At 46.6% G+C, this 23,948-nt stretch overlaps 1 protein-coding gene across 4 annotated transcripts in view; it reads left to right on the top strand.

The window, feature by feature from the left end:
- IFT140 (intraflagellar transport 140) overlaps positions 1 to 23,948 on the top strand; it is a 247,720-nt gene that overhangs the window by 21,083 nt on the left and 202,689 nt on the right. For all 4 annotated transcript variants that reach the window (XM_034784204.1, XM_034784203.1, XM_034784206.1 and 1 more), the window contains exons 3-4: positions 6,808 to 7,029; positions 21,984 to 22,105. In XM_034784204.1, coding sequence (XP_034640095.1) covers positions 6,808 to 7,029; positions 21,984 to 22,105 — 344 coding nt within the window. The remainder of the gene's footprint in view (positions 1 to 6,807; positions 7,030 to 21,983; positions 22,106 to 23,948) is intronic.

Genomic DNA, 23,948 nt, shown 5'->3' with positions numbered 1-23,948 from the left:
CCTACCCCTTAATGCCATGGCTCATGAAGCCATACACAGGCAGCCTGGACAGTAGTCAGCAGCTGTTCAACTATATGCTGAGCAAGTGCAGAATGGTGGTAGAATGTGCATTTGGACGTTTAAAAGCATGCTGGCGCAGTTTACTGACTCGGATAGACCTCCGCGAAACCAATATTCCAATTGTTATTGCTGCTTGCTGTGTGCTCCACAATATCTGTGAAAGTAAGGGGGAGACATTTATGGTGGGGTGGGAGGTTGAGGCAAATCGCCTGGCCACTGATTACGCACAGCCAGACACCAGGGCAGTTAGAAGAGCACAGCAGGGCGTGGTGCGCATCAGAGAAGCTTTGAAAACCAGTTTCATAACTGGCCAGGCTACGGTGTGAAAGTTCTGTTTGTTTCTCCTGGATGAAACCCTCCCCCCCCGCCCTTGGTTCACTCTACTTCCTGTAAGCCAGCCACCCTCCCCTCCCCCCCTTCGATCACCGCTTGCAGAGGCAATAAAGTCATTGTTACTTCACATTCATGCAGTCTTTATTAATTCATCACACAAATAGGGGGATAATTGCCAAGATAGCCCGGGAGGGGTGGGGGAAGAGGGAAGCGCCAGGTGGGGTGGGGGAGGAGGAAAGGACAAGGACACACTGCACTTTAAAACTTTAAAAATTATTGAAGGCCAGCCTTCTGTTGCTTGGGCAATCCTCTGGGGTGGAGTGGCTGGGTGGCTGCAGGCCCCCCCACCGCATTCTTGGGCATCTGGGTGAGGAGGCTATGGAACTTGGGGAGGAGGGCTGTTGGTTACACAGGGGCTGTAGCGGTGGTCTGTGCTGCTGCTGCCTTTTCTGCAGCTCAACCATACGCTGGAGCATATCAGTTGGATGCTCCAGCAGTTGGAGCATCGACTCTTGCCTTCTGTCAGCAAGCTGACGCCACCTATCATCTTCAGCCTGCCACTTACTCTCTTCAGTCCGCCACCTCTCCTCGTGTTCGTATTGTGCTTTCCTTCACTCTGATATTGTCTGCGTCCACGCATTCTGCTGACCTCTGTCAGTGTGGGAGGACAGCAGCAGCTCAGGGAACATCTCATCCCGAATGCGGTTTTTTTCGCCTTCTAATCTTTGCTAGCCTCTGTGAAGGAGAAACATTTATAGCTGGTGGGGGGGGGGGAAAGGGAGATTGGTAGTTAAAAAGACACATTTTAGAGAACAATAGGATCGCTCTTTCCCATTAAACCTTGCTGTTCACATTACACAACACATGCTTTTGTTACAAAGTCGCATTTTGCCTCTTGTATTGAGGGCCTGACGGTTTGGTGAGAGATCACTCACGCAGTGCCAGGCAACAGAATTTGGCTTGCAGGCAGCCATGGTAAGCTACAGTCTTCTGGCTTATTTAACCTTCATAACATGTGGGAATGGTTTCAAACAGCAGCGCCCTCATTTCCCATACCAAGTGGCCGTTGGGTTGGCCATTTAAAGTGGGTTGGCAATTTAAAAGGAGGGGCTGTGGTTTGCGGGTTAGCGTGCAGCACAAACCCAAATAACCCCCCCCCCCACACACACACGCAATTCTCTGATGATCACTTCACTCCTCCCCCCATCACATGGCTAACAGCTGGGAACATTTCTGTTCAGCCACAGCCAAACAGTCGAGCAGGAATGGGCACCTCTGAATGTCCCCTTAATAAAAACACCCTGTTTCAACCAGGTGACCATGAATGCTATCACTCTCCTGAGGATAACACAGAGAGATAAGGAACAATGTTGTTTGAATGCCAGCAAACACCGGGACCATACGCTGCCATGCTTTGTTATGCAATGATTCCAGACTGCGTGCTACTGGCCTGGCGTGGTAAAGTGTCCTACCATGGCGTACAGAATAAGGCAGCCCTCCCCAGAAACCTTTTGCAAAGGCTTTGGGAGTACATTCAGGAGAGCTTTATGAAGATGTCCCTGGAGGGTTTCCACTCCATCGCTATACACGTTAACAGCGTTTTCCAGTAGCTGTACTGGCTGCGAATGCCAGGGCAAATTAATCATTAAACACGCTTGCTTTTAAACCATGTGTAATATGTACAAAGGTACACTCACCAGAGGTTCCTTGTCCGCCCTTAGGGTCTTTGAGCACGCCTTGGGTGGGTTCGGGGGCTCCAGGTCCAGGGTGAAAAACGTATCTTGGCTGTTGGGGAAACCGGTTTCTCCGCTTCCTTGCTGGGAGCTATCTTCAATCTCTTCATCATCATCTTGCTGGTCCCCAAAACCCGTGTTGCATGATTCTCCATTGACAGAGTCAAAGCACAGGGTTAGGGTAGTGGTGGCTGCACCCCCAGCATGGCATGCAGCTCAGCGTAGAAGCAGGATGTTCATGGCTCTGCCCTGGACCTTCCATTTGCCTTTCTGGTAGGCTTGCCTTAGCTCCTTAATTTTCATGCAGCACTGCTATGTGTCCCTGTTATGGCCTCTGTCCTTCATGCCCTTTGAGACTTTTTCTAATGTTTTGGCATTTCGTTTACTGGAACAGAGTTCAGCTAACACGGATTCGTCTCCCCATAGGGGGAGCAGATCCCATACCTCCCGTTCGGTCCCTGCTGGAGCTCTTTTGCGATCCTGGGACTCCATCATGGTCACCTCCGCTGATGAGATCTGCACTCACCTGCACCTTGCCATGCTGGCCAAACAGAAAATGAGATTCAAAAGTTCGCGGGCCTTTTCCTGTCTACCTGGCCAGTGCATCTGAGTTGAGAGCGCTGTCCAGAGCGGTGACAATGGAGCACTCTGGGTTAGCTCCCGGAGGCCAATACGTCGAATTCCGTCCACACTACCCCAAATTCGACCCGGCAAGGCCGATTTCAGCGCTAATCCCCTCGTCAGAGGTGGAGTAAAGAAATAGATTTAAAGAGCCCTTTAAATCGAAAAAAAGGGCTTCGTCGTGTGGACGGGTCCAGGCTTAAATCGAGGTAATGCTGCTAAATTTGACCTAAAATCGTAGTGTAGACCAGGCCTTTGTTAGGCTTGGAAGAATTGGATTTTTATCACTAAATGTTGGTAAATGTTGATTTTTTTCCCCCGTGTGTACACAAACCAAGGAAAAAATATTTCCATTGGCAATATTTGAAATTTCTAATAGGCAAAGCAAGAAGAATGTAGCTTGAGAAGTCATTAGTTTGATTTAAGGGGGAAAAATTACAGTGAAATGGATGCATGCTTAGTTCTTGTGAACACCAAGCCAAATTTTATCTTGGGATATTCAGCACCAAGGAAATATTTATTGAGGTTTCAGCTTGAATTTGTGTTCCCCATATCAGGGAATGTAAAAAACAGAATAATTTCTCCACCCAGAATAATTTCTCCACCCAGAGGGTGAGCCAGCTTGCTAGAGTCAGATCATTTTATCATATAGGATCTGTCCATGTTATGGTTATTGCTTACTGCAATTGTAGCATGATTTCCCTAGTGTGGACATCTGAAGAAGTGAGGTTCTTACCCACGAAAGCTTATGCTCCCAATACTTTTGTTAGTCTTAAAGGAGCCACAGGACCCTCTGTTGCTTTTTACAGATTCAGACTAACACGGCTACCCCTCTGATACTAGTGTGGACAGTGACTCTCTCCCTCCCCCTCCCCACCCCCGAGAACTGTATAGACTTCTCAAGCAGGGTGGATTTGATTTAAATTAAATTGATTTAAATCATGATTTAAATCACTAGTCAGGAAGACTCAATTTAATCATGGATTTCTACATAAAAGTGCATTTTTGTTGATTGTTATAACCTTAATAAATATTCTTCACAACTTAGGGATAGATGTAGGTTTCATTTTTAGAAGGTACACACTATACATTTTTAAAGTGATTTATTTTGAAAACTTTTCAGATTAGTTTTACAGCTATATCTGAAAATGAATGATTGGTTATTTCATTTACGGAAGGTAATTGAAGCAGATAGTTCACCTCCCAGTGACTTCATAAATATCTCCAATTCAACAGGTTAATCCTTAATATTTGGTGGCTTTTCTTGCCATGTTGTATTAGGAGGAGAACATCACCAGTCAGACATTTAAATTGTTTTATTTAACTAAAACAAAAACGTTATGTATTCTGGATTTTTTTCTTCAACTGCAAACATAAAATATTTTAACAAAACAAGCATATGAATTTTTGAATTTAAACAGTCAATATTTTTAAAATCAGGTTTGTTTCTGTTAAAATTGTTTTTAACTAAAATAGTTAAATGAAACATTAAAAAAAAAAAATTTAATCGTCTGTCAGCCAGGTCAATATGAGAAACTTAAAATATTGGCTTCTGTGGCTAACTCAGTCGTCTTCACCTTCATTTTCCTGTTTGTTCATAATCTGGAAAAGAAAAACAAGCTTTCCTGCCTTTTCAGGTTCCAAACGATTTCTCAGTTTGGAATGAATTAGTCCAAAGGAAAAAAATTCTTTCTACACTGGCAGAAGAAGTTATTGCTGTTAAAAGTGAGATTATTACTTCAACAGTCTCTGAATCCAAGTGCTTAAGTGACTTCCACCAGCTCACTTGTGTGACTTTTTTTAAAACATCATCAGCAAACATGTATGTCTTGAATGGTTCATCCTCTGAAGTTTATTATAGTTGGCATTATGGAGGGATGATTGCTGGATGTCCATGTCATAGCCAACTCCTCTTCTTCAGCAGTTAAGGTTTGACCCTGGTACCGAGTATTGAGAATATTGAGCTGGAGATAGTGCTTGTTCCATTCATTTTTTTTAATGCTTGTTATTTAACTCTGTCATTGCATATTTCTCTTTTTAAGATCTCACTCAGTTCCTTCCAGATATCAACAGCGTCAGCAATAAAACAGCTATTTCCCTGCATTTTGTTCAAGGCTACAGAAATAGGCTTCAGGGTACTCAGCATGTGTTCAACATTTCTCTTAAGCCCAATGTTGAGAACTTTGGCTGTGACGGTGCCATCTATTATTTCACGATTTTGTTCACAAACTGTCATCAGATTAGGCCAGTTCTTGATATAGTGCTCAAAGCAGTCCACTACTGAGTTCCATCGCATGTCTTGTGGGAGAGTTAGCTTGGTTCCTCCCACTTTTTTCAGAACAGCTGCTGCTAAGTGGTTGTTACGGAAGTATTTTGCAATTTCAACATTAGCCTTTACTTCTGGAACACTGAAGTCTTTGGCTAGGAGGTGCATCAAATGAGCACTGGAACCATATGTTATTAGCTTAGGACTCTCTTCACTGTCTTCTAAATGATTTCTTCTCATCTTGGATACATTTGCAATATTGTCTGTGACCAAACTGCATACTAGACATTTGAATTCCCCCCCCCCCCAGTTTGTTATAGCTTTACTGCTACTTCTTGTAAGTATTTTTCTGTGTGTGCATTTCCTGATGTATCAGTTGTTTCTGTAAGGAAAACATTCTCTTCTTCTGTTGTCACATAAGCACATATAGCAGGATCATTGTGGACATTGCTCCAAACATCAAGACTCAGGTTAACAATTTTACCCTCTAGACCTTTTGCACACTGCTCAATTTCTCTTTCATACACTTTATCCAGCAATTTGCCTGCGACATCTACTCTGTTCGGTGGACTGTATCCTGGTCTTAATGACTGAACCATGTTAATGAAGTGTGGGTTCTCAATCATATGGAAATGAGAGTTTGTTGCATAAACAAACGAGGCAATTTTTTCATCAATTACCTCTTTTTGTAATCTGCTGGTTCTTACCACAAACTTATATATAGTTGTTTCTGGCTGATGGAGATTTTTTCTTTTTTCTTTTTGCTAAAGGTGATATACTGTGGCTATGTGACATACATGATGTGACTGAAACACTATCATTGGCAGATAACTTGGAAAGTATAGAAAATGATGGTGATCTTGAAGGTGGATAGTCTTCAGACAAAATAAGTCAATGCAGTTATTTAATTATTATTACCATACTGCTCATTTAGTATTACTCATTGCATTCACTGACACTCAGTACTACTTTAAAGGTGAAATTGTAAAAGGAAGATCTGCCTATTTCAGTTCTTTTTTTTTTTTTTTTTTTTTATAATCACAGCTGCATCTAAAATAATAGTACCATAGAGTAACAACTATATTTTTTTGCTCAAACATGAGAATTCAAGAATAGTCCAGAAAGAAGACAGGCAGTCCTTAAACCCACTAAACCCCCTCTTTTGTCATATGACTGAGGTGTGTTAATGAACCACTTCACCTTGAAGGGTCTCTGAGAATATGCGTTAACTACTTATGCTAAACAATCTGTTCCACCTTGTATTTGGCTGTGACACTCTGAGTACCTTTCCCAGATCTGAAGAAGAGCTCTGTGTAGCTTGAAAGCTTGTCTCTTTCACCAACAGAAGTTGGTCTATAGAAAAATATTCAATCACCCACCTTGACTGTCAAAAGTATCCTCTTGTACCTTCAGTCCTAGAAACCTTCTCAATCCCCAGTACATGAATGAAAGTTTCTTTAGTGTCAGTGAGAGTTCCTTGTATATACCGAGAGAAGATAGAGCAGAAAAGCAAAGTGAGGCAGAGACTTTTAATACCAATATTGTATGTGTTCATAAATAATTGTCACATATCACTTTTTTTAAACAAATATCTATACATGTGAAGTACTTGTGAACAACATAGGAAAGAAATGTCTTGTGTGTCCCCACTTCAGATGTTACTACAGTGTGGTCTATGCTTATCTTGCCTCTATGGCAGAAAATATCTTACTTGGTGGAGGGCAGATGTGTGTTGAATTGGAAGAGGGTTTATCCCAAAGCCCTGTAATGAGGTCTGTTTGTTTCCATTTGCAGGGAGAGCATGTGCCTGATTCACACACTGAAAGGAGTTTTCAGGCCACATCCCTTAGCTGGCACCCATCCCGACTGATCCTGGCAGTGGGCTGGGAGACAGGGGAAGTGGTGGTGCTTAACAAACAGGACAAAGAGCACCACACAATACCCCCCAACCATAATGCAGAAATTACTGTCCTAAACTGGAGTACTAATGGTACCCGTCTTGTGTCTGGTGATAGGGTAAGTAGCGAAACTGACATGCAATCAGTGTGCTTTATGCTGTATAATGTGTCCTGGAGATGGAGAACGAGAATGGGATTTTTAACAGTAATGGACTAATGGGGCGGGGGGTGGGGGAAATTTCAAGGAAAAGATGAGTCTAATTTCATAATAATAATTATTAGTTCTTCGAGTGATTGCTCATGTGCATTCCAATAGATGTGTGCGCACACCACGTGCACGATCGTCAGAAGTTTTTCCCCTAGCGGTACCCGTCAAGTTGGCTGTGGAGATCCTTGGAGTGGCACCTTTATGGCAATGTATATAGGTCCCTGCTGACCCGCCGCCTGCTCAGTTCCTTCTTACCACCAATGATGGTCATTGGAGCAGCTCAGTCTCTTGCATTCACAAGTGCCTACCTAGTGGTTCCCTTTTCTTTGTTGTACATAGTTGTTGTTATATAGTAGTTTGTAGTTGTTTGGACTCTACTTCGGTGGGCTTCCCCCCGCCCTAGTTTCCCCAGGCACTGGGGCATGCCTCGGTCACAGAGGCTTAAGGCGTGCGAGAGCTGTGCTAAACCTATACCCACAGGCGATCCGTATGCTGCCTGTCTCAAGTGTTTAGGAGAGGGCCATCAGACAGATAAGTGCCCAGTTTGCAGGAGTTTTAGACCCAGGACTGAGAGAGAGTGGGACTATCATTTGAAGCTCTTCCTGATGGAGTTGGCCCTCTGCCCACAGGCAGCACTGAAAGTGGCACCAGCATCATCGGTGCGCAGCGCCCAGGTCTCAATGCGGGATGTCCCGGCACTGAGGAAGAACTCCTTCAAGGAGTACTGGCGCCACTCCCCAACTCATAAGGCCAGTGCCACCAGGCAGCACTGCTCACAGTCCCTGGTGCTGCACAAGAAAAAGAAGGTGGACAAGGGTCGTTTCCCTATCAAGAAGCCAGGAGGGGACTCCAGCGGGGTGCGTCCTCTGGCGGGACACCCACGGTCTGGGCCTTAAGACCCGGCACACCTGAGTCTGGCCCCAACATCTGGTGACCTCCTCAACTTGGGAGGATTTGGAGGAAGAGCTCGACCTTCCCTCCACGCTGGATACCTACAAGGCAGCATGGGACCTCATTGCCATGGCGGCACAGGTCCCGGTACTGCAAGTCCAGGCACCGTCGGCGGCACCAGCTGCAGCATCTATCCTGGCACGGCATGTGGTTCCAGCACCCTTTCCAGCACTGATGGCGGCACCGCATCTGGTTCATCATTGTGGCAAGCCTGTGATTTTTACGGCGCTGCTCACCATCTCCCTGGTACTGCTCCCGAGCACTGTCGGGCTCCACCCCCCTGTGGTCAGGCACAGACTACTTGTCCAAGTCAGACGCTGAGTTTTCGGTCTCTCGACGCAGCCACTATCACTCCTGGCACCGGTCCCGGCACCGCAGACCAGTGGCATCATTGGCACCGGCGGTCGCCTGGTTGCCCCAGTGGCAGGGCCAAGTCCAATGCCTTTTTGGACCCCGTGGACCTACCATCAGGCTCAGGGTCAGGGCTCCAGGCTGGCATTGGTGACATCTGCATCCTGCCCCCCCCCCCCCAGCAATGTTGGTGGCTCGCCACACCCCCAGGGCTCCTGAGGACCCCACACGAGACAGGGACTCTGGACTGTCATGCTCAGGCGCAGCACCCGAACCAGTGCCATAAGTGACACTAGAGCCACCTCCAGTCACAGGAAGCTCTGAGGTACCTGTCCCAGCCTCCAGAGAGCCAGAAGGGCAGGAAGACCCTGTCCTATGAGCCTCCTCCTCACCAAACAAGGCGGTGGCAGGCACCACCGCCACCCTACCGGCAATGGACACCAAGCAGAAGAGGTGATGGAGTCTGACTAAATGGTGGACGTCCTTGCCCCGGAGGTTCCTTCTAGATTGCCATACATGATTGTCCCAGATCGTGTCAGATCGCTGGGTCCTCAGCACGGTAGGGGTGGGATATTCTATCCAATTCTATTCCCTCCCACCCTCCTTCCCCATCCCTCTTCAGGGACCCTTCTCACAACTCCTCTTGCAGGAGGTGCAATCACTTCTCGCTCTGGGGCAACAGAGGAGGTTCCTCAGGAGATCAGGGGCAAGGGGTTCTACTCACGCTATTTCCTCTGGATCTGTGAGACCTCAACACATTCATAAGGAAAGTGAAGTTTCGCATGATCTCTCTGGCCACCGTCATTCCTTCCCTGGATCCAGGGGACTGGTTGCAAGACTTTAACTTTCCACCGCCCTTGACTTGAAAGACGCGTACTTCCATATTTCCATTATCCCGGCCCACAGATGATTCCTGAGATTCGTGGTCAGTGGCTAGCACTATTAGTTCAGGGTGCTCCCATTTGGGCTCTCAGCGGCCCCCGGGGTATTCATCAAGTGTATGGTGGTTGTGGCAGCCTTCCTCCGGAAATGTCAGGTGCAAGTATTCCCGTTCCTAGATGACTGGCTCATCAAGGCCAAGTTGCAAGCACGGGCCACAGAGCATGCGTCTCTGGCGCGGGCCACATTTTGTAGGCTGGGACTCCTATTGAATGTGCCCAAATTCACACTGGCCCCGATACAGAGAATAAAATTCATAGGGCTCTCTTGGACTCCACGCAAGCCAAAGTGTTCCTGCCTGAGGTGCATTTTCAAGCACTCACGGACACTATCAAAAATCTTCGCCAATTTCCCACAACCACGGCTGGAAATTGCATAAAACTATCTGGGCATATGGTGGCCTCACATATGTGGTCCAGCACGCCAGGTTACACCTTCGGCCCCTCCAGGCATGTTTGGCGTGGGTGCACACGCTGGGCAGGGACCTGCTGGATGCGATAGTTACCCTCCACCCTTGCATCCTTGAGTCTCTCCACTGGTGGCTGCAACCACAAGTTGTGCAGGAGTACCCTCTGCCAAACCCCAACCTATGCTATCCCTAGTCACAGCCGTCTTGGCGCTTGGTTGGGGAGTGCACCTAGGCAATATCAGAGCCCAAGGCCTATGGTCCCACACAGAACTATCGCTGCATATCAACGTAAGGGAGCTGAGGGCGGTTCGTCTGGCATGCCAAGCGTTCCAGGCCCGCCTGCAGGGTGCATTTGTGTCGGTGCTGACAGACAACACTGCAGCGTTGTTCTATATAAACAAACAGGGTGGTGCTCGCTCCTCTCCCCTGTGTCAGGAAGCCCTCGAACTGTGGGATTTTTTGCATTGCCCACTTGATACACCTAGAAGTGTCACACCTTCTAGGAGCGCAAAACAAGCCAGCCGATCACCTCAACTGCTTGTGATCATGAATGGTCCCTCAGGCCGGACATCACTCATTCAATTTTTCCAGAGGTGGGGCTCTCCCCACATAGACCTGTTCGTGACATAGAGCAACAGGAAGTGACAGCGGTTCTGCTCTTTCCTGAACCACAGCCCAGGCTCCATTGCGGATGCCTTTCACCTTCCATGAACGAGTCACCTGTGGTACATGTTCCTGCCCTTCCCTCTCATACACAAAGTTCTCCTCAGGACTCGCCAGGACGGGGCTTCCTTGATCCTCATAGCACCAGCGTGGCCCTGCCAGCACTGGTTCACCATGTTGTTGAACCTCTCGGTGGACAGATCAGTAGCGCTTCCTGTGTGCCTGACCCTAATCACACAGGACCACAGCCGTCTGAAACACCCAATCTGGAGTCCCTCCACCTCATGGCGTGGAAACTCCATGGCTGAACCCTCTTGAGCTTCAGTGTTTGGACCCAGTGAGGGAGGTCCTGCTGGGAAGTAGGAAACCCTCCACTCGTGCCATGTACCTGGCAAAGTGGAAGTGTTTTTCCATCTGGTCTCTGCAGAGGGGAACTGAACCGCAGCTAGCGCCAAATCCCCTTATTTTGGACTACCTGTTATAACTTAAGCAGCAGGGGTTGGCAATATCATCTCTCAGGGTATACCTGGCTGCCATTTTGGCCTTTCACTGGGGGCAGCAGGTAGGTCAGTCTTTGGTAATCCCATGGTGGGCAGGTTTCTCAAGGGCTTGGACAGACTTTATCCCCAGGTAAGACGGCCCGTTCCCCAGTGGGACCTCAACCTGGTCCTGTCCGCACTCATGGGGGGGCCCCCTTTTGAGCCTATGGCAACCTGCCCTCTGTCCGACCTTTCCTGGAAGGTGGCCTTTCTGGTGGCCATAACCTCAGCCAGAAGGGTATCCGAGCTCAGAGCGCTGGCTTCGGAGCCCCCCATATGGTCTTTTATAAAGACAAGGTGCAGCTACGCCCTCATCCTGCATTTCTGCCAAAGGTAGTCTCCCAGTTTCATGTGAACCAAGATATATTTTTACCTGTGTTCTTCCCTAAGCCCCATACCAGTAACAGAAAACTCATGTTCCATTCCCTGGATGTTAAGCATGCCCTAGCATTCTACATTGAACGCACAAAGCCATTTTGTAAGTCACCATAGCTCTTTATTGCAATTACAGAAAGGATGAGGGGGCTCCCAATCTCGTTCCAGCGCATTTCATCATGGATGATGTCCTGTATCAGGACTTGCTACGACCTGGCAAAAATTTCAGCCCCTTGGCTTATGGCGCACTCCATGAGAGCGCAGGCGTTGTCCCCAGTATTCCTGGCATAGGTCCCTATCCAGGACATATACAAGGCAGCAGTGTGGTCTTCCATCCACACCTTCACGTCACGCTATGCCATTACACAACAGGCGAGGGATGATGCAGCCTTTGGCAGGGCAGTCCTGCACTCAGCAACCAGGTGAACTCCGACCCCTCCCCCAGGGAAACTGCTTGGAAATCACCTATCGGAATGCACATGAGCAATCATTCGAAGAAGAAAAAATGGTTATGAGAGGTAGGTAACTGTTGTTCTTAGAGATGTGTTGCTCATGTCCATTCCAATAGGGGTGTGAGTGCGCTGTGTGCACGATCGTCGGAAGGTTTTTCCCCTAGCAGTACCTGTTGGGTCGGCTGTGGAGAGCCCTGGAGTGGCGCCTTTATGGCAGTGTATATAGGTCCCCGCCGACCCGCCGCTTGCTCAGTTACTTCTTGCCGGAATACTCCGACAGAGGGGAGGTGGGCGGGATTTGGAGTGGACATAGCAACACATCTTGAAGAACAACAGTTACGAGAGTTAGGTAACCATTCTTTTGCATGCTTCTGAAACGGAAATGGGTTTATATCAGGATTTCCCCAACTTCATTTATTGGCTTTTCAATAATGCTCATTACTATTGTATCTAAGCATCTTTAAATATTAATTAATTTAACTTTACAACATATTCTGTGGTAATATTATCACCATTTTGCAGATGTGGAAACAGAGGCACACAGCAGTGGCGTAACTTGCCTGAGGCCACCTAGGTAGTTTGTGGCATAGCTGGCAATAGAACCCTGATCTCCTTAGGCTCAGTCCAGTGTCTTTACGATGAGCCCTCCCACATCCTTCCTCCACTTTTGTATAGTGACCCTCCCTCAAACGCAGCAAAAACGCTTGAGTCTTCTTAGTATCAGTGTATTTTTAGTTGGAGCAAAGAGCAAAAAGACTATAGTGGGGGGAAAATGTGTTGTGGAAATATATTTTAAATACATTAATCTTAATTTCTTTATGAGTTAGTTGCTCTTTTATGTGGCGAAATGAGGAATTATCTATTGATATTCAATGTTGACCACTAAATATTCAATACTGGATTCCGTTTTTGCCAATTCCTGAGCCAAAAAAGAAAAACGCTGTTCCTTTTGTCTATTTTCTGCGAGCTTTTTTTGACACTCCCTAAGATAAGACACAGCTTCTCCAGAGATTTCAGCTTTTACTGTCAGTATGAATCAATGAAAAAGTGTAGATCTAATTATTGGCTGTAAAACTTCTATGATGTTTGGTGGTCTTGACAAAGAAATTGACTGATAAAAGCCACAGTCGAATTGTCCATTTGCTTATAGGAAAATTGGGCAACAATGGTGAGATTGAGATTGCTGGCATGCAGAGACCACTGCCTATCAAGCAGACCAATTGTCTCATTGTTTACTTGTACTCCCCTATCTGGCTATATCCATTTATTGTTATTATTTACATAAAATCCTTCAAGAAAAGGAAACAAAATGGCTTTCTTTCCCTCTGGATATCAAAGTTGCTCAATTACAGGACCATAAGAAAATGCCTGCAGAAAGAGGTGAGTGGTATGTCTTGAAGATTGTGAGACTTGACCTCAGCCTAATCTCCTTTAAGGAGTTTTGTAGCCTAGTGTCCTCATCTAGGAATGCCCAGCCCCAGTAATTCAAATTTAGGCTCCAAGAACCACTGACAATAATTCTTAAAACTGGAGCAGCAACCAGTGAGGATCAGGAGCTCTTTATTTACATTCTAAGTACATAATACTTTGGATAACTTCCAGCTTTTGATGGCTCGATAGTATTGGAAGGGTCCAGGTGTTTTGAATAAGTATCTTGAGTGTTTTTATGAAACACATGGCTTTTACAGCAAAAGGCAAAAGCGTTGGGCTATTAGAATGGTTCAAAGGATACCAAAATGTCTTAACAAATAAATCTCATGGATACAAATGTCACTGTGTCATCTCCAGTTGCCATGATGAAAGCTGGCTTGGAAGCAAATTGAAGACTAGCTTGGCCTTGGCTGAGTAAATACTTCTATTCAAGAGCTCCAATCTTGTCTTCTAATTCTTTTCCACGAATATTTACCCCCAGGCAGAGGCTAATAAGACAATTTAGTTTCAGATTCCAGGCTTTGCTAGTAGTTGGGGAGCAAAGATTAACTTGACATTACACTATGAAAAGAAAAAAATTCTCTCACTAGTAAACATTTGGGGGGAAAAATATTTTTAGCCGTTTTTGGCTCTCTTTTATTCTCGTGTGGAGCTTTAATGTAAACCATCAGGGCACGATCAGATACATGAAGAGACCCGAATCAATAGAACATGAATGGAGTCTGGGTTTATTACAGTGGATAAACCCATTTATTGGGTGGCATAAAGGAAAGGGGGAAAAGTGTGCTTTTGAAGGATAAAAGTCTGGTCATGAAGTGAGAGTCATGAATCTTATGCAATTTTATGCCCATTACACTTCCCCATTTCATCCTTGATGTTACTAAAACATTGAAGGTGTAGTGAGCTTTTTTAGGGGTGGAAGGAGCAATCTGACTTGAAAATAAGGTGTGTCTAGTTGTCGAGCAGAAAGATGACCTCAACTCAGGATATATATGGGAGTAATTTCCAGCTGTTTTTATGTGCATCCAGGCTCCCCTTTATAACGAGGCACTTGGTTGCTTATAGAAGCAGTTGGGCGTGGAAAAAAGAAAGTAGAACCAGCAACATGTGATGTTTTCACTTAGCAGACACCACCAGCCAGAACTCTGAGCCACCAGTGGTCCACAGACACCATTTGAGAGCCACAGTTTTACAGCTACTGTTTTGGGTTCTCTGTACACTTGAACAGACACCACTGCATTGGTAAACATTTGGATAATATTTTCAATGAAAAGCATGCAAAAGGTATTGATTTTGTTTTTAAAAATTAAAGCTTAGATTCTGATAACGTAAAGATAAGAGGAGAATTATATGGTCACTTTTGTGGCTTCAGAATCATGCTATATGCCGGACCTTAGGTGAGATGCGTTGGAAGAGCTATGTGGAAGTGCTGTGCTATGCTTCATACAAGTACTACTAATCTTTCATTTTCATGACGACTAAATTCACTTACAGTATATTAAAGAAAAAAGAATAAATACTAATAACCCTTGTGACGTTACTGACATAACCTGTGACCGTATAGATCATTGTTGCAACCACTGTGTTATATTCGCAGCAAACATTGTACAAAGGTTATTGTGTAAGGTGTCTATAGAAAGATTATGATTTGTTGATTATAATTATGCTATCTGTATGTGTATATCATTTTTGTAGTTGAAGTTATGAATATTGGCTATGTACTTGTATATCAATGTGTTTTGATTCTAAAGTAGCCTTGGGCCTTGGCTACACTTGCAGATGTACAGTGCTGTGAGTTAAACCTGACTTCGTACAGCTGAGTAGGGAAAGCACTGCAGTCTGTCCACACTGACAGCTGCCCAGCGCACTGTCGTGGCCGCATTTGCTGTGCCATTGGAGCGGTGCATTATGGGCAGCTATCCCACAGAGCACCTCTTCCCATTCTGGCGCCGTGGGTTGTGGGAAGCGGGCGTGGGTGCGGGGCATTCTGGTTCCTGTCCCAACGCCCCATGATGCATCGCTTCGCATCCCAGAAATCCCTTGGTTTCCATCCACCTTTGGTGCCATTTTTCTACAGTTTCTGTGCAGCGCGATCTGTTGTCTGCGGGAAATGGAGCCCAAACTGCTGAGGCGTATGCTGACTTATCTCACCAGCATGTCACGTTTGGCTGTTGAACTATTCCTTAAGATCCAAAGTGACAGTGAGGGTGAGGAGTCTGATGATGCTATCGAGCTGCGTAACGCGGATGACACGAAATTGCTTGTGGCATTCACGGACATGCTCAGCACAGTGGAATGCCGCTTTTGTGCTTGGGAAACAAGCACCGAGTAGTGGGATCACATCATCATGGAAGTCTGGGATGATGAGCAATGGCTGCAGAACTTTCGGATGAGAAAAGCCACTTTCATGGGACTGTGTGAGGAGCTTGCCCCCACCCTGCGGCGCAAGGACACGAGATTGAGAGCTGCCCTGCCAGTGGAGAAGCGGGTGGCTTCTGCAGTCTGGAAACTGGCAACTCCAGACAGCTACTGGTTAGTCACAAACCAGTTTGGAGTGGAAAAGTCAACCGTTGGAATCGTGTTGATGCAAGTTTGCAGGGCCATTAATCTCATCCTACTCAGAAGAACCGTGACGCTGGGTAACGTGTAGGAAATAGTGGATGACTTTGCACAAATGGGGTTCCCTAACTCTGGAGGGGCGATAGATGGGACGCACATTCCTATTCTGGCACCACCCCACCTAGGATCCGAGTACGTTAATCGGAAGGGGTATTTCTCTATGGTTCTCCAGGCGCTTGTGGATCACCGTGGGCGTTTCATTGACATTAACACAGGCTGGCCCGGAAAGGTGCATGACGCACGCATCTTTCGGAACACTTGGCTGCTGAGGAACATGCAGGCCAGGACTTTTTTCCCAGAGTGGAAGATCATGGTAGGGGAAGTTGAAATGCCCATTGTGATCCTTGGAGATCCCGCTTACCCGTTAATGCCGTGGCTCATGAAACCCTACACAGGGAGCCTTGACAGCAGCAAGGAACGGTTCAACTACGGGCTGAGCCGGTGCTGAATGACTGTGAAGTGTGCCTTTGGCCGTTTAAAGGGCTGCTGGTGATCTCTGTATGGGAAGCTGGACTTGGCCGAAAACAGCATCCCCGTGGTTATATCCGCGTGCTGTGCCCTCCATAATATTTGTGAAGGGAAGGGTGAAAGCTTCACTCAGGCATGGACCTCCGAGGTTGAACGCCTGGAGGCTGAATTTGCACAGCCAGAGTGCAGGGCTATTAGAGGGGCCCAGCGCGAGGCTGCAAGGATTAGGGATGCCTTGAGGGAGCAATTTGAGGCTGAAAACCAGCAGTGATATCTGGTGCCCTGCACGGGAGTGAAGTGCAGTAGTTCCAATCTTTAGGATTCAGTGTTTGCTAAGCAGACTTGCAGTGCCTGTTTATTTCCTGGGCTAAGGAGTCTTTTACTTTATGCAATAATAAAGAATGTTTTCAAAGCCAAAAAATCCATTTATTGAAAAGAAACAAGGGGGTGGAGTGGGGAACGGTACAATCACAGATTCGTGTATTTCCTGTCTGGTGTGCTGTGCAGTAAGTGCTGCACTTCAGGATAGCTATACTGCATGGTGATGGGGGTTGTGTGCAGAGGGTAAGGGTCGTGGTTTTCAGGGCTGGGTGGTGACGATACTGGTGTTGGAGGCAGCTGATGGTGTGAAGAACACAGAAGTTGGGGAAAGTGGGTTGGAGGTGACAGTGGGGCACAACGGAAAGAGTTTTGGGACAAGGGCTGTAGGGGGGATGTGGCGTTTGCGCTTGCGGTATTGCTCCTTCTGCATGGCTACGAGCTCCTGGATAGTGTCTGCTTGGTGTTCCACGATGCTTATGAGCCGATGCGTGCTTTGCTTCCAGTGCTCCATGCTTTGCTGCTGGTGCGCTGCGTTTTCCTCCAGTTCTGTGCTTTCTCATTCTCTTTAATAGATTGCCCCATCACTTCTTGCAGCATGTCATCTTTGCTTTTTCGCGGTCTCTTCCTGAGTCTTTGCAGTCTCTGAGCAGGCAATAAGAGGGACGGCTGAGGTCTCAAGGTTGATGCAGCTGTATAGGCAAAATGCAACATTTAACAGAGGCAGCATTGTTTATACCAGACAGAGTAATGATTCCCCCCCGCACTTAAGGAGTAGAAAACACACACAGTCTACACAATAGCATAATTTTCCTGTCCGAAACAGAGCACACATATCCTATGGGAGCCTCAAAATGGTGAGTAAGGGGGACTGATTGTTTCAGGGCTGCACTGTCCTCTGGGTTTCTGTGCCTTGAGGGGAGCCAACAGCTGCAGGGGGCACCTACACTGAACACTGTCCAACATTTTCCACAGGAGTTTGTCCTGAACGATATTTCGCTGCTGAGGGTGACCTGGGAAGCAAGGGAGGGTCTTCTACTGCAATGCGGCTTCCGCCCTGGCCCATATGCAGCTTGCCTGTGTGCAGCAATGGTCCCCCCGCCCCTCGCGGCACAGTGGTGCGGACACCTTAGTCTGGCTGGGACAAGGACCACGGTGGCTCTCCCGATAAACCTGCGCAAGCGCATTGTACACGTTCTGGATGAGACATTCGAGGAGATTACCGAGGCCGATTACCGCGATGTGATAAACCACATCAATGCACTATTCCGCATCTAGACATGCATGCCTAACCCTCCTCTCCCAAAGAGCCCGCACCAAAAAAATTCCTTACTGGGAACCTGCTCTTCTGTTTGTCCTCCACCAAATACCGGCCGCTGCGACTGGCTACCTTCCTCCTGGCTGGAGAAGAGCTCCTGGCTGCATGGCTCCAGGGATTCTGGGGTGTCTCCATCCAGCCAACCACCCTCATTCCCATTTTCCTCCTCCTTCCCCCCCCCCCACCGGCTCTGAAGTGTCCGTGGTGGTGCTCGGAGTGGAGGTGGGGTTAACCCCAAGTATCGCATCCAACTCTTTGTAGAATCGGCTGGTCGCGGGGGGAGCACCCGAACGGCCGTTTGCGTCGCGGGCTTTGCAGTAGACACTCCGCAGCTCCTTCACTTTAATCCTGCACTGCAGAGCGTCCTGGTCATGGCCCCTTTCCATCATGTCCTTGGATACCTTCCCGAAGGTATCGTAATTCCTATGGCTGGAGCGCAGCTGGGACTGGACAGCTTCCTCCCCTGAAACACTGATGAGGTCCAGCAACTCACCATTGCTCCATGCTGGGGCTCGTTTGGCACGTGGAGGCATGGTCACCTGGAAAGATTCGCTGATAGCACTCCACGCCACGCCGGGCTGAGCAAACAGGAAGGGGATTTTTCAAATCCCCGGGGAATGTAAAGGGTGGGTCACATGGTTGGTGAACTAATGACCAGAGTGGCTAGAACAGGCATTGTGGGATACTGCCGAATACTTCTGGAGACCAGTCATAGCGCATTGGGCGGCCACACTGGCACAGCAGCGCAATACACGCTATTCCTCTCGGGGACATGGAGTACATGCAGCACTGCAACCACGGAGATACAGCGCTGCAAATGCCTTGCCAGTGTGGATGGGAAGTGAGTTACAGTGCTGGGGGCGGCTTTACAGCGCTACAACTTGCAAGTGTAGCCGAGGCCTTAGTAAAGCATTTGGTCAGCTTCTTGAGAAAGGAATTTGCAAATTAAGTGCCCAATCAAGAAACACTTAACTGACAAGCAACAGAGGGTCCTGTGGCACCTTTAAGACTAACAGAAGTATTGGGAGCATAAGCTTTCGTGGGTAAGAACCTCACTTCTTCAGATGCCAAGACAAGGGATCTTGGAAGACTCCAATCCACATAAGAAGTCTACCTGGGGATGGTCAAGATAGCAATGGCTGCTGCCTGTAAAGAACTAAGTCATGCATGGACATGTGACTTGCCCATGTGATCCCAAATTCCATTTTTGCTGTAATTTTCCACAGTAAGAGGAGGGATAGCTCAGTGGTTTGAGCATTGGCCTGCTAAACCCAGGCTTGTGAGTTCAATCCTTGAGGGGGCCATTTAGGGATCTGGGGCAAAAATCTGTCTGGGGCTTGGTCCTGCTTTGAGCAGGGGGTTGGACTAGATGACCTCCTGAGGTCCCTTCCAACCCTGATATTCTATGAAAGAAGTGTTCTTACACTTGGAGGAGACTAAAAGGCTTATGCCTCATCTTCTCTTCAGTCCTGCTTTTTACTTCTGGAGAGACTTTGCTACAAACTGAAACTCTGAACAAAGGACTGAATGACCCATCCCAGCTGTGGATGTACTCCAGAGATTTGATTTGAACCTGCAGTTTATTCTATCACTGCTATAAGCCTGAATCAAGAACTTTGCTATTACTGTATGTGTAAACCTTTAGATTTTAGATTCTAAAGAATTGGCAACCATGTGATTTGTGGGTAAGGTCTAATTTGTATATTGACCTGGGTCTGTGGCCTGGTCCTTTGGGATTGTGAAAACCTTTTTTCGTTCACTGGGATATTGGTTTTCATAGCCATTCAACCCCATAACGAATGGCACTGGTGGTGATACTGGGAAACTGGAGTGTCTAAGGGAATTGCTTGTATGACTTATGGTAAGCCAGTGGGATAAAACCGAAGTCCTCTCTGTTTGGCTGGTTTGGTTTGCCTTAATAGTAAAGGAACTTCAGCTTGGGCTGTAATTGCCCTGCTTTAAGCAATTTGTCCTGAATTGGTACTCTCAGTTGGGTCCCACCAGAACCAGCATTGTTACAACCCTTCACTGTAATTTGTCTTAATGAAATGAGATTGCAGTTTAAATTATACGTTTTTATTCTGTTTTTGTTCATTGCCTAGCAGAGTGGGCCCCCAATTGCAACTGGGCACGCCAGGTACTACCATAATAGAAATAATAAATAATCTTAAAATTCCAGCTGCAAAGCTGGTATCATAAGTCAGCTTTTGGGGATTGTGAATGTACATGTCATGCTACATTGTTCCTCTGCTTCTCTGTTTGCTTCATTTTTCCACTCAGCAGAGGGTTGAAATTGATAGGTATCCAAAACTGGAGTGCTTCAGACTGCAGAATTCTTCTCAATTTCAACTCTTTGCCAATTTGCAAAAACTGGGCCCAGGGTCTGAGGTTCAGCACAATACCTGTACTTGAATCATTATGTCTGCCTGTATTCTTGGTTGAAACAGAACCAGCAACTCAGACTTATTTTGTTTATCAACTGTTGGCTCTCTTGTTTAGAAGCTAATATATTTTCTCTGATAAAGGGGTATGTTTTGTTAAAATGCATATCTTCAGAAGGCTGTGTCAGAATTAGGGCCCAACAACTTTGTCATTGTTAAATCTTGCAATGGCAAGCATTTGATTTAAATTAGTTAATTAGATTTTGATGTTCCTGTGATTTAAATATTTATGGGACTGGAGAGGTGCTGTGGGCAGCATGTTACTGAGTTCATGCAGCTTGCGCAATTGGATCACTGTTTTGTTATCATACACACATGTATAGTGCTTGTGAACATGCATTCACTTTTGGACACTTCTTTTCTAGAAGGAAGGAGAGCCATAAGTGGTGTTACTTATTTGATATGCATGGCCTGGGGGCAAGGGGGAGAGGTAGAAGCAATTGTATGTTGTTTGGACAGAGAAGAGAGTAAATAAAAGCTCTGTATTTCAAATGGCTACATAATGTTGGCAGTAAACTGGTTTCAGAATGGGAGATTTCAAGCTTCACAAGCTTATAATATAAGCTCATAATAAAACATGCTAGCAGTCTTCAAATATTTGACGAGGTGAAAAATGCCAAGAAGAGTGAAATATGGTTTTGGGTGGAGCAAGCAGGTATAATGGGAATTAAAGGGAAAGTTTAGGCTGAATATCAGAAAAAAAAAACTACTTGACAGTGAGCTCTATTAGACTGTGGAACAGTCTCTCAAGAGAAATAATGAAGGCCCATTGGTTGAGACACTTAAAACTAGACTGGATGAAATGCTAGAAAATGGGCTCTGAGGAACAATTTTGCATTGACTCCTGTGATGTGGACTACATAACTAATGACCTAATGAGTGTTTTTCTTCTTTAACTTCTCTTATGGTTCTCTCAACTTCTAAGAATGTCATTTTAAAATTTCTTTCTGATCCTAAAAATGAATCAGTCCTCACTATACACTCACCCTGATTTTTTTTTTAAAGTGTTGCAACATTTCTAAAATTCTCTCTTCTGTGCTGGGAAATCCATAAATAATGACTCTGTGTTTCCCTGATCATGTGTGCTTTTGCTTTGCTTGCCTGCTTGGCCTTGAAAATAGGCAGTGGATTGAAACTAACAAGAGTTCTAGAGCTGGATTCTTGTTAGTTTTAGTAACCTGACTGCTCACAAGGAAGAAAAAGGGTATATGGGGTATGATGAATGCATGTGTCTTGGTGCATATGTGCAGAACAAAACAAGGTTGGTCCAATTTTAGGCCTGCCAGACTTAGCAATGTCCTTTTCATTAAGAATGGAAGTAATTTAGGCACTTTTCCAAACAGCTTCATTTTAAATAAATAATGAAATGCCACCATTTAAAAAGTCACTTGAAGTCTCTGCCACCTCGGAAAGGGGGATAATCTTACCTACATATTAAAAAATAAAGATGAAAGGTACTAAATAAGAGAAAAATACCAGGTTATCAGAAAAAGATATTGCCTGAAGTGATTATTTAATGTCCATTGAGTAGTTTGTCTCCTATTATTATCTGTTTGTGAGGAAGGTCTATCTTTTTTGCAATTCTTCCAGCTTGGAGTCCTGGTTCTATGGAGACTGGACCAGCGGGGTCGAGTGCAGGGCCCCCCTTTATTGAAACATGAGTATGGAAAATATCTTTCTCACTGTATCTTTCGGCCTCCATCTCCTGGCGAGTAAGTGAAAATTCCCCAGTCGGAACTCTTCTAGACTATGTCTCTCTCTTTAGGGATGGGGATTTCTTATTATTAGGTTTGTTGCACAGTGTTCCCATGGAAATCCAAACACACACACCTTGTGGCTGCTCCTAACTGCTCCAGCCATCAGTAGTGCTTATCTGCCTTAGATGCAAAGCACAATTACCTGCTGCCTCCTATATCACCCCACTATGAGTGCCCCTTACTCTCTCTCCTACAACCAGATCCTCCTATCTCCCAGCCTAGCTCTCAGACCACCCTTCTTCTGCCTAGTCTCTAGTTTCTCCCCCAACTGCCATCCCACTGCACGCACCTTCTGGCTTGTTTCCAACACCCTTCCCTGCTGACTTCTTCCTCATCCTCTGGTCCCAGATCTTCCTCCTCCCCAGATTCAGACACCCTTTTGAACGCATTCCCCTGCCAGCTTCCTCATGTGCATGTATGGTTCCAGGCTTTTCTCCTTTTCTTTTCTTCCAACTATCATCTCTCTTCTCTCTCCCCCCTTTCCCCCGCACCAATCGGCACTCTTCTAAGCTCTTTTTCCCATTGGTATCTCTGTGCCTTTCCTTTGGTTCCAGGTCCTTCTTCCAGCTCCTGCTGCTGACTCCCTTTCCTCTGCAAGGATCCAGGTCCCCTTCCTCTCTTCCCCGTTGCTGCTAGCTCTCACAACTCCAGCAAGCAATAATGTTGATATTTCAGAGGACTGGCAGCACGACTGCCTGTGATCATGTTAACAGATGTGATTTATACTAAATACAATGATTTTAAATGTACAGTGGGTCCCCAGTATAGATTGGGGTTGCATTCTTGAAAAGGGTGATGGATACCGAAATGACTTGTATTGGGGACCCGCTTGTAACACCAGTGGTGTAGACAGGAGGGGACACTTGGGTGGGCATGCAATGACGGGAGCGGAGGGTTAGGAGCGATCAGGCTGCCTCTCCCCCTCCTCCAGCCGGCCTTGCAGGGGTGGGGGGAATAAACGCTCTGGCCAGGAACTCCCGGAAAATGGGGAGCCCTGTAAAAATGTGTGCAACCCCACCCGCTCCCCTGGTGCTCAGGGCTTGCCCTGCTATGCTTGCCTGGCACTCCAGCTGGAGAGCAGGGTTGGGGTGCAGGGGCTTGCCCCGCTCTGGCCAGGGAATGGGGGTCGGGGGCTTGGAAGCCCCTGTGCTCCGACCCCACTCTCTGTCAGGAGGGCCGGGCGAGCGGAGCAAGGCAAACCCCCGACCGCACTCCATGGCTGGAGCTCCAGAGGTTGGCAAGTCCCCACGCTCTGACCCTGCTCTCTGGCTGGAGCACCAGCCGGGCAGTGTGGGGAAAGCGCTGTGGTGGGAACACAGTTGGGATTGGGGGGGGCGGGGGGCTGGATGTTAAGTGAGTGGGCCGCAGCCCACCCGTGGCTATGCATATGTGTTGCATATGTCGCTCATCAATAGGGGAACGTGTTCCAATTCAGATTGCTCCTGATCCGCATATCCGTCGTTTGCAACTTATAGTATAGTACTGTAGTACTGCAAACTACGGCTGTGTGGGAACGACGTGAATCGGAACACATTCTCCTATTGATGAGCGACGTTATGCAAAACAACGGATAAGGGGGAGATGTATACTGGGAACCCCCCTGAATATCCTTCTATAAGCAGGAAATAATACTAAGTCATGATAGAGATTAAATCATATTGAATACATTTGAGGATTCCAATATCTCTGCTGAGCTGAGTGTGAAAGATCTCTCCATCATGAATAGTTGCCACAGTTTGTTAGTGGGAATCCCCATCCATTTTTTCTGGATTAAGAAGTTCTGTGCCAAATAGGGAGC

The sequence above is a fragment of the Trachemys scripta genome, chromosome 10 (genome assembly GCF_013100865.1).
Source record: "Trachemys scripta elegans isolate TJP31775 chromosome 10, CAS_Tse_1.0, whole genome shotgun sequence".
Taxonomy (NCBI): domain Eukaryota; kingdom Metazoa; phylum Chordata; order Testudines; family Emydidae; genus Trachemys; species Trachemys scripta.
The sequence above is the reverse complement of the archived record's forward strand: the minus strand, read 5'-3'. Positions and strand labels throughout refer to the sequence as shown.